Here is an 11,559-nt window from a genome sequence, read left to right as displayed (position 1 = left end):
TCTTAGGAAAGTTTATTAACCAGCCCACTGGTTTCGCGGGAGCAAGAAAATGTATCATTTCAAGCCTTATCCCAAGGAGTACATGTATATTGATCAGACCGTCTCCAAACTCCACACCACAGCATTGCATAAAGCCACCCCATTGCCATAAAAACATGTATCACATGATGGAAACCAAGAACTTTTATCAGAAAACATGCAAGAAGATGGTTAACGAGTGAGATCTTTGTACCCCCTCTTTGCTTAACAGTCTCTGCCACTTCATTATTCTTTTTTGTCATTTCTTGGAATCTTTTTTTTTTTTTTTAATGTTTTATTTATTTTTGAGACGAGGAGAGACAGAGCATGAACGGGGGAGGGGCAGAGAGAGAGGGAGACACAGAATCGGAAACAGGCTCCAGGCTCCCAGCCATCAGCCCAGAACCCGACACGGGGCTCGAACTCACGGACCGCGAGATCGTGACCTGGCTGAAGTCGGACGCTTAACCGACTGCGCCACCCAGGCGCCCCTCTTGGAATCTTTTATGAGAAGACACTCACTCCTTGACTCCATGTGATCCCACACAAACACCATATTAGGGAGGAGAAAGGGCAACAAAAAAAGGGAAGACAGGCTATCACCAGTGACTCTTTAATAGTTTGAAAGAATAAGAACAATTAAAAAATACTAACCTTATAGGACAAGGGATTAGAAATATTGGCCAAGGCAAGTTTGTCTTACAACCCAGACTCTTAATTGAGGTGCCCTCCTATATTTCAATTGAATATCCGTTTTTTTAGCCTCCCTTCTACAATCAATGTCTATTTCGGCTTCCAAAATTCTGTCTGTAAACTAAATTATAGTATTATCATGTTTCCTTTGGCCATCAGGAGAGCATAGCAAGTTCATAGACTACTATGTTGTCAAGAATCTACACATTTCATGGGTGTATGTAAACAGCCAACAGAGCTGAACTTACAAAGGAAATTAAAGATCTTTTTTCAGATGGTAGTTTTATTGGTAAAGATATATGAAAATTGTCACCATTGAAAGTGCAGGTAATAAAGCTCTAAGCATGACCTTGTATTTCCAGTTTCTAAGGGGAAGACAATCTGCCCAAGAACAGGATGTTAGCAGAGGGATTATGCTTGATAAAGAAAATGAATGGATGGTCGGCAACAAATTCCTCCTCGGGCATCAGCATGGTAAAGGTGGCAACGCCTGCTGTGGCAGCCGCCGCCTCTGTGCCCTCCTCATTGACTTCCACAAAGGACTTATGGACAATTTTTGATATGAAAAGATCTCTAGCTCCTGACATGCCGGACAGATCAGCCTTGCTGCTACTAAAAAGATCCTTTACACCCAGGCGGGATAGGTGGGAGTTAAGGTCGTAGCTCTCTTCCAGCTTGAACCTGGGCAAGTAGACTTTGACTTCAATGCAATCCAGATTCTCAGCTTTGGTCCACCCACGCAGTTTTTCCAAAGTCAATTGTTCCTCAATCTGGAATGAGAACAGTAAAAAGAAGAGGTGAAAACAGTTTTAGATAAGTAAACTAATAAAGCATTATTAAAATGAATGGACCCATTTTATCAGTTGCTCATCAGTCTCCTCCATGTCTTGTGCTGAAACAGATTCCATTTGAAAGATTTCATTTCTTTCAGTGGTTAGTGATAATATAACAGAGCTGTGTTCCAGGCCATCAAGCGCCCAAGTACAGGAACTATGAACATTGGGTCCATCAAGTATCCGTCTATCTACCTACCCATACACTCACCTTCCCACCCATCCATCCTCCCAGGAATTACTAAGCTCCTACCACACCAGCTTACTGTTATAGGCCATGATGGCTGTGTTACCCTAATCAGTCAAGTGGTATAAGGGAAGATTTTAAAGCTTTCTTCTACTTATTCTGAATCCCATTGATCACAGAGGTTATCTGTGAACCTCACAGAGTTGAAGTAATCTCTAATAGATTTCATTCCTAAGTAAAAATAGAAAAAGACCTAGTTCCTCATTTAAAAAGGAGTAACAATAGTACCTACCTACAGCATTGTGTGGGTATTAAATTAGTTAATATACATAAAGTGCTTGGCACATAGTATAAAAGACAGCTATTTTCATTACTGTTATAATTACTACTATTGGGCTAGAACAGAACCATTACCCACTTGTTCTAATGATGCTGATTATTTCTTTCATGAGGCTAGAGACTCTTTTTTATATAATCAGAGAGAGACGAATATGGAGATACAACTGAAAAAAAGAACATGTTGATTCTAATACGTACTCTGTACTTGGAAATGGCTAATATTACATCTCTTCCTGAAAGCAAGTTTGATCAGGGACAGGGTAGAGAAAAACCACACAGCAGCCTAGAGACGCTGAAGAAAACCATACTCTTAACAGTTTTGCCTATTCTGAGTCCTGACATAAGATGGCATAGCCTTTAAATGACACAGAATAGGAATCACATACAAAGTTCATATTAGAACACAGGCTTAGCGCTCAAGCCAACATGTCACATGAGTTTTTTTCTGCTGTGTAGCTATTGGAAATTTAATTCACAATCTATATGAATTGCAGCAAGAATGAGCAGTGTAATAGGGTTTTATAGCACATGATGAAACTATGTAGTATAATGTTTTGGGGTTTTCAAATTTAAAAAAAAAATTTAACATTTATTTATTTTTTGAGAGACAGAGACAGAGCATGAGCAGGGGAGGGGAAGAAAGAGAGAGGGAGTCACAGAATCCTAAGCTGACTCCAGGCTCTGAGCTGTCAGCACAGAGCCCATCGCAGGGCTCAAACTCAGGAACTGCGAGATCATGACCTGAGCCGAAGTCAGATACTTACCCAGCTAAGCTGCCCCAGGCACCCCTGGGGTTTTTAATTTTCAAAAATTTGTTTCAAAAAACAACTTTCATTACATTGCCCTTTCCCCTAGAGTTCTTTTAAGAGAGTTGCCATGAGCTGCCACTGGCCCATGTTACATTTAATATAAATCTTTAGATGTTCTCCACCACACCTGTTCACTGACAGTAGCTGAAAATTGAAACTTAGGGCTCGAGTAGTAACGTCCATAAGCTACTTTACAAAGGAATGACAGAGCATTGGAAAGAAAAGTCACATCAGTAAACACATAACAAGCACCTACTGCCAGTGTGAGCACCCACGACCACACAAGGCAGAATCGATACATCAGGACACGTGAAGCATGAAGCTGGGAATGGTTACCTTCTTGAGACCTGTGGACTCATCCTCAATGTCATCTGGCAGCAGGATAATCATGCTGAGTTCCTTGCCTCGGTAAGGCAGTTCTAGCACGCGGCACTTAAGGTCCTCGATGTAGCCATATGGGAATCTCTTCTTTTGATACATCATTTTCACCATTTTTGTCTCTTTCTGGACAGTTGGAAAAAAAAAATCACTCACTTTTTATCTGCATGTCCTTAGGCAAAGAGGAATTTGAGCCAGTTACATCACCTTACCTTATTCAAGCGGAAGGGCTTATTGTCAGTGGCTTCCTTAATGAACTCCTCCTCCCAGTTCCCTTTGAAATAGATGGCATTCACTAGCACAAGCTTAGTCATGCTGTCAACCACACCTGGAGCCAATAGTTCCAGGATTTTCCCTAAAATGATAAAGTTAACTTTTAAAAAAGATCCACACATCCGAATTCCAAATTGGAACTGACATTTGGTTCTCCCTGAAATGCAGTTCAAAAGCATATTCTGTACTTAATTTTCCTTTAACATGGTATTAAGTTAGGAAAACCCTACTAGCATGTTTGCACTTTAAATATGCCAAATAAAAGGGTAAAGGGCCAAAAACAAGAAAATTCTCATTTTCTGGAGTTTGTGGTAAACAATGAGGCTGATTTTGTGAATGGCCATTCTTTTTCAAGAAAAAAAAAATCCTTGATGAAAATATTTTGAGTCACTAGTAAATCACTTTTTCAAATCCTCTAAGCAGAAGCCTACTCTCTCTCTCTCTCTCTCTCTCTCTCACACACACACACACACACACACACATAAAACAAAAGATCTTAATAAATATCCAAAAGGTAGGACAGCTACTCCACTGAAACACAGGATCCACCTTGACCACAGCGTGGCCATGAACAGTTCTTCGTATGGAAGACAAGTGTTCGGTGCCCTGACTCCTTCCATGACTAGACTAGAGAGAGTTGTACCAGACAGTCCCAGCTACAATCCCTGATTTCTTAGACAAGAAGTTCACAAAAATTATTTATGACCACAGCAGCTTGTAAATATTCATTCACAAGTATTAGGATATTTCTTTCCATATGTATATTAACTAATTGGGGCCAAGCTGGGTTTTCCTCAAATTTTTTTATTCCTTTTATTCTACAATGTGAGTTTTAATTTTAAAATGTAGCTTTGGGAACATATGGGGGGAAATGTATTTAGCTATTTCAGTTAAATCATGTTGAAGTTTCCTCTTGGGAGAATTTCTACACCCAAACGCTGTCCAACTGGGCAGTGCAGAGCTCATTCCCAGGATGAACTCCTAGATTCTCAGAGTCAGGATGAGGGAACAGGAAAAAAGAAGGGGGAATCAGATGCAGGTGGGGAAGCTGGCAGGAGGAGAACGATTAGGTTCTGCCTGGTCTCTCACCTTCTGTCTGCCCTTTGACCCACTCATTAATCACCTTCCTTGCTTCTTCAGAGGCTTGCTGAAAATCCACACTGGCCAATTCAGCACCATACATTTTCTGAGTTGAAGCTAAGAATTCCTGTTTAAAAAAACAAAAACAAAAACAGGAAATGTTTGTTTCCTAAAATAGTTCAAAGCAGAAATGGTCCCAAAAGGTATAAATTTCATTGTAACAAAAAAATTCTAACTTTATATTTTTTCATTATGGTAAAAAAACACATAACATTAAGTTTACCATCTTAACTACTTTTAAGTACCATAGTTTTTAAGTACTATAGTACTACTGTTCAGTAGTTTCGGTATTGTATAAAATTTACCAATTCTTTTCCAACCTTGGCTAACATTTTCATAATAAGAACATACTGATTGTACTTGGAAATGAATTGTGGAATTCATGGTTTAGTAAAACAGCCAGGGTAAATCTTTTCACTGTGAAGATTATAAAATTAAACCACATGGATTAATAAGAATTCTGACTGTCATATGTTTTCATTCTGTACCATTTTTCTGGATTTTTATAACAATTAAAACTGATCTCTATGAACTTGATTATGCTAGAAAAAAATCTGCATTGTCTAGTGAGTGTTTTATTGTTTTTATTGTTTTTTTTTTTTTAATTTTAGAGAGGGGGGCACCTAGGTGGCTCAGTCAGTTAAGTGTCCAACTTCAACTTAGGTCCTGATCTCACCGCTTGTGAGTTCCACCCCCACAATGGGCTCTGTGCTGACAGCTCAGCGCCTGGAGCCTGCTTTGGACTCTGTGTCTCCCTTTCTCTGCCCCTCCCCTGCTCGAGCTGTCTCTCTCTTTCTCTCTCTCTAAACATTAAAAACAAATTTTTTTTTAATTTTGGAGAGAGAGAGAGAGCATGCATGAGCAGGGGAGAGTGGGGGAGAAGGACAGAGATAGAGGTGGGGGCAGGGGGGAATCTTAAGCAGGTTCCAAGCTCAGCACAGAGCTGGACATGGGGCTGGATCCCACAACCCTGGGATCATGACCTGAGCTGAAATCAAGAGTTGGACCCTCAACCAACTGAGCCACCCAGGTGCCCCTGTCTAGTAAGCATTTGAACATGAAGTGCCAAGTACTCACAGGGAGGAAATTATAGTTCTTGTCTCCATACAACCTATTAGCAAGTTTCAGAATATAGGAGGCTCCGCGTTTGTTGATATCGGCATTCAGACTCTGAAATCTTGAATGAATCTCCTCAACTGTATCAAAATGAAGAGCCTAAAATAAAGAAAACATTCTTTCTATAACCATTTGGTTTGAAATTATAAAGTGATTCCTTGGCATTTGCTTCCATCATATTAAATTAATGGGTTTTTATTACTGATTATTCATGATCCCCAGCCCAATATTGTATTAATTTCTCATTGGAGAACAAATAATAGAGAATCCAAAATGTATAGTTTTGTGAGACACAATAATTACAACACTAGAAACTGCTTTTACATCACTTTTTGTTAAAATTATAGCTCTGCAATATGAGGGGTTAATAACCTAAATATTTATACAAGTCTGCTTTTTTATCCAAAGAAAATTCTAAATGGTATGTTTATGTCTTATTCTGAATCTAATATAATTTCACTGAAATTTCTCAGAAATAAACAGTAAAAATAAGAATCATTACCTATGCAGGAACACAAAGATATTACAGATAGAGGGATTTTTTTTCTTATACCATTAGCATCAGTAACTCACTTATTTAAAAATAACTTCTTTAAACTTAACATTTGGCAAAAGTTTAATCCCCCATGTATCAGTTACAAATCAAAAGTCCCTTTATGGTTTTATGAGGCCTGGGCTGGCTCCTTGCTCTTAAGACACAAAGAACAAACCTATACAGTGTACAAAGTCCATTCAATCACCAAGATATGGAATGTTTGCATAGTTGCTATGCTCAATCTGCTTCAATTGAAATGAGGGGGTGGCGCTTAAAACTATTATTTACTGAAGTCATAAAATCCCTGGAAAGCCTCAAAATGAAGCTGATATTACCCTGCGAGAGCAGCTAACAATTAGTACCAGGGGGGTAAAAAAAAAAAAAGTGGATTTTTGAAAATTTTTAAATGCTGTCATATCTGCACTGATAAAGATGACTGGTTCTCCATAAAGTACAGCAGTGGAATCTTTGTAGCTGGAACAGGTCCGTCAGCTTGAATCCAGGGCTGGACTGTCCCTAGCTGCAGGTGCTGTGCACTTTGTGACTGGTATGTTAGACCACTTTCAACATTCCTTTTCCCTAGATTCCGAGCAAAGCCAGAGTTCCCCTCTCAGAATTAAAGACTATCTAGTACAGAAGTGCCCTCCCCACCCACTAAGGACAGGAGGAGGGCGAGACACTGCAGCTGCTTCTCCTGCTGTGCTAGTGACCTGCCCTTAACAGCTGCTGCGCTTCACTTGTCTCTCCCTGCAGGGCCCTGCCGCTCACACAGCCACGTCACAGCCCAGTGAGCCACACTTGGTGCCAGGCACGGAGCTAGGCAGAGGGAATACAGAATCACACAGTTGCCTTGTCCCCTTAAAAGCTGACCACTGCCAACTTCACTATGTGTGTTTCCCATGTGTCATTATGCTGGAAAGTAATGTTACATAATAGACATTACTTATGAGGAGCAGGGCATCACATGCGAGGCAGAAACTGGTAAATCCTAGTTCAGGAAGAGATGTGATGGCTTACAGGAAAGCCCACTGGACTACAAGGGGCACACTGCAGGGGCTTTGTCGGCTTTCTTCACTGCTGTTCCCTCAGCCAAACAAAAACCGGTGGCTGGCACATAGCAGGTGCTCTGTAACGACCCGATTGTGAATGAAAGCCTGCATACAAATGGATTGTTCTTGGGGATTCTTCTGATATTCTGACCTCACAATGTATAGTTGTGGAACACAGAAGTACAGTTTTAAAAACACACTGTAAGAACTCAAAGGCACTTTGCAGTAGAGACTAGCCATCAGCAGGGAGATGGAAGGAAAAGCAGGTTGTCTTTGGGTGTTTCTGCTGACCTTGGACACCTGTACTGCAGTAGCACCTTGAGTCCCCAGAAGGATCATGGCCAATGCTGATGAAATGCTTAAGGGAGAGAAGAATATATTCCCAGTAGGACTGTCCTCATTCATAGCGTGGAACATGTCCACCGCGAACTGGGTGTTTGCTGTGCTCAGCTGCTCCATGGTGAAGACTGCAACACAAAACAGAGGCCCCAAGTTGCCCACTGCCCACACCAGCAAATTAGGCAACCGCATTTCCCCATGTCCTCCTCAGCTTGTGCCAACCGCCATGAAACTTGCACTTTCTCTATCTCTTTCTCTATTTTCAGGAGAGCATGTGCATAAATGCAGGACTAGGGATGACTGGCCAGGGACTCAGCAGGGACACAGGATCGGGACCCAGGCTACCCTAAAAGGCTCTGAGCTTGCAGACTGGTGAGCCTGAGGAGGGGCCCACTCTGGGCCTTTCCTAAGTTTAGGAGCACACACATTTCCATGCTCCTTTGGTTCAAGCCTCTCATTCCTTTGGGCAATGAATCCACCGCCCATATTTACCTGAAATAAGAATTTCTAATTAGAAAATCATAACTACCTACCTATGCACTATAGCAAATTCCACTAAAGGAGATATAATTGTCCTCATTATTGAGATTCAGTCCAATGTTTCCAGAGGTTAAGAATCCCAAGTCTCATAGCTAGTGTAGGATGTGGGAGTTGAAAACCCCAACACAGGTCCAAGTTAGGCAAGGCAGCCCGACAGGGACAAGGTGACAGGCTACTCCTGCGAGGCAGCGCACAAGTAGGTGCACCTGACCTCTGGGACCAGCCACCCACTTAACTATCGTGACTTCTATCAGAGCCTCAATGTCCCCGCATGTAGGCAGGGAAGACTACTAGCTGTGCCTGCTGCTTAGCCTGTAAGTCATTAACTACATTTTTGTTGTTGATAAAGAATCTCTAGGATCGCACTGGTCTCCTTTCCCCTCCTCCATCCGCAGAAAGGAGAAGCCAGAAACGAGGACCAGCCCGGGCCGCCTGGAAACTGTCACAAACAGATCAGGGAAAAAGAGAGAACAGGAAGGAAAACATTCTGATCTCAGGCTACGGTTCTGCCAACAAGCCCGACCTCACTCTCCAGCTGGCCCGCCTGGCCTGGAAGCCCAGCCGCGATGGAGGGTGATCGGGGGCGCCCGGGGGCGGGGCGCACGGCTGGGGGCGGTGGCGTCCGGGGCGCAGGAATGCCGCGCCGGCAGCGGTCGGCGCGGACGGGCGGAGCCTGCGGAGATCACCAGCCATCCAGAGCTCCGGGCCCTTCGGAGCCCCGGGCTGGCCTGTCCCGCCCGGCCCACCTCCCCATTGCGCGTGCCCCTGGCCCTGGTCTTACCGGCTCCGCACTGGACGGGCTCCGGGAAGTGGGGCGAGAGGTATAGGAGGAAGCGCCTCGGCCAAAGGCCTTTATAGTTGCGGAAGGGGTGTGCCGCCGGGGTGGGCAGGGCGTTGGCTCTTACCCCAGATGACGTCCTAGGAGTCTGTGTGCTTCCATAGAGGCTGAGGTGAATGTGGGCTCCGCGCCAGGAGCAGTGTCCTCCCCAGGGAATCAGCATTTCTCTGAGTTCTAGGCAATCTCAGATCCCTGGCAAGGATCTGATGGGCCATTTCTTACTAAAATATGAGTGACTGAGATGATTATAATGTGTCACCTCTTAGAGGGCAAATTTTGGAGTCCCATCTATGTATGATATACTCCGAACTCTGAGGTTATTTGTTTGTATTTATTTTTTGGTGTGGAGAACAAATTTGGGACCTCTTGCCTAAGGGAAAAGGGGGGCCTCCGGGATAAGAGAAAACAGAAACAGCTCCAAACAGCATCCTTGATGTCACTGTCTTTCTAGTACCAAAGTGAAAACTCAGCCCCAATACTTCCTCACAGGTGATGACTACACCAACTGAGTCAGCTCACATATCACACATAATGACAACTCACATCTGTTTGAATGAAGTATTTCTTAGCCACTATGCTGAAGTGTAGACTCATCAATTTTTCTTCCTGGAAACAGACTAGATGGCTATGGTTGAATAGTAAAGGCAAGAACTATTTCTGTGGGGCTTTTGTTTCTCCCTTTAAAGATCTGGGTATGTGGTTTCACCAAAATTTATAGTATTGAGGGTATGAAATAATTCTGCATCATGGAACTTCTCCCCTGTTTTTTTTGTTTGTTTGTTTTTTGTGGGTTTTTTTTTTTTTTTTTTTTTTTTTTTTGGCAAATCTCAACATGAAAAGGGGGCAGAGGAAAAATCCTATTGTTTCTTTTTTTTTTTAACGTTTTATTTATTTTTGAGACAGGGAGAGACAGAGCATGAACGGGGGAGGGGCAGAGAGAGAGGGAGACACAGAATCGGAAGCAGGCTCCAGGCTCTGAGCCATCAGCCCAGAGCCCGGCGCGGGGCTCGAACTCACGAACCGCGAGATCGTGACCTGAGCCAAAGTCGGATGCTTAACCAACTGAGCCACCCAGGCGCCCCCTTATTGTTTTATTTAGTATGGATAATATAGTGTGAATGGATTTGTAGATTTTTTTCAACTGTGAGAACTTATTTATAATGAAAAGGAACAAAGAAATCACTGTATTAGTAATGAGTAATAAAAATACTGTCCCTAGTAATAAAAAAGCAGCGAGAATTTAATAACTAAGATTGTAGAGTGCTTTATAGTTTATTAGAATAAAGAAACCAACATTTATTGAAACCAGTCACAATTAAGTTGAAATGATTTGATCACATCTGGTAACCTGTCCATCATTTCATACAGATTTAAAGAACCACTTATTAGCTTCTGCTAAGAGGTCAATGTAAGATAGTCAAGAGTGCAAAACTTCACTGAAAGTGTGTTAAATGACAATCAGAGACACATAAACAAACAAAAAAAAGTGTTATGAATTTTTTTTTTCTCCTGGTATTTTGCATTTGTACTTACCTGGAGTTAGTAATCTGGGTCAAATATAAAAGGAAACCATTCCTAAATCAATACATTTACTATCTAAGGTCAAGACAAAGTAACTATTCTGTTGAATAACACTGGAGCTACTTGTGGCTCTAAACTGTATGGCCACTACCAAAGTTTATGCAGAGATACTCTCATACACTCTGATGGTATAGCCAGTTTGGACAATATTTGCCATTTCTACGAAACCTCAAACATGTTTACCCTAACTGTGATCCAGCAATTCCACCCCCAGGAATATACCCAGTGAAAATGTGCCGTGAGCACGTGCACCCGGAAATATGTACAAGAATGTTTATAGCAACATTATTTATGTTAGACCCAAACTGGAAACCACCTAAATGCCCATCAACAGAAGAAGAGGTAATTTTTTTAAGTTTATTTATTTCTTTTTGAGAGAGAGAAAGCACGAGTGGGGAAGGGGCAGAAAGAGAGAGAGAGAGAGAGACAATCCCAAGCAAGCTCTGCATTGTCAGCACAGAGCCTGATGTGGGGCTCGATGCGGGACTCAAACTCATGAACCCTTGAGATCATGACCTGAGCCAAAGTTGACCTGCAACCGACTGAGCCACCCAGGTGCCCCAGAAAACTAGATGAATTAACACGACAGAATAATACACTACATGTATACACTACATGTGGAAATGAATACACTACAGCAATACACAACAACATGACTGAATCTCCCCCATACACTGTTGAACAAAGGAGTATAAGCTATATGGTTCCAGTTGTGAAAAATTCAAAAACAGGCAGAACTAACTCATGGTGTTTGAAGTCAGGAAAGATGCTCTCTCTGGGGAGGAAGGAGTATTATATTGACTATATTTTTCTTATTTTCTGTATTCTTGGTGCTCTGGCATTTGAGGCCCTGATCCTGGAAAGACTGCCCCCACGAAGGCTAGCTAATTT

The 11,559-nt window shown here is 42.2% G+C and overlaps 1 protein-coding gene across 1 annotated transcript; it reads right to left on the bottom strand.

Annotated features, from left to right (window-relative positions):
• Positions 1 to 615: 615 nt before the first annotated feature.
• On the bottom strand, positions 616 to 9,232 carry SERPINB1 (serpin family B member 1). Its single transcript, XM_045497598.1, has 7 exons — positions 9,031 to 9,232; positions 7,662 to 7,837; positions 5,748 to 5,885; positions 4,620 to 4,737; positions 3,470 to 3,612; positions 3,216 to 3,383; positions 616 to 1,481 (listed from the first exon to the last, which is right to left on the bottom strand). Exons 2-7 carry the CDS (start codon positions 7,827 to 7,829, stop codon positions 1,077 to 1,079), a joined length of 1,140 nt encoding a protein of 379 aa, XP_045353554.1. The 5' UTR covers positions 7,830 to 7,837; positions 9,031 to 9,232; the 3' UTR covers positions 616 to 1,076.
• Between the last annotated feature and the right edge of the window lie 2,327 nt (positions 9,233 to 11,559).

The sequence above is a fragment of the Leopardus geoffroyi genome, chromosome B2 (genome assembly GCF_018350155.1).
Source record: "Leopardus geoffroyi isolate Oge1 chromosome B2, O.geoffroyi_Oge1_pat1.0, whole genome shotgun sequence".
NCBI classification, from domain to species: Eukaryota; Metazoa; Chordata; class Mammalia; order Carnivora; family Felidae; genus Leopardus; species Leopardus geoffroyi.
Note: the sequence above shows the minus strand (reverse complement) of the source record. Positions and strands in the feature narration are given on the sequence as shown.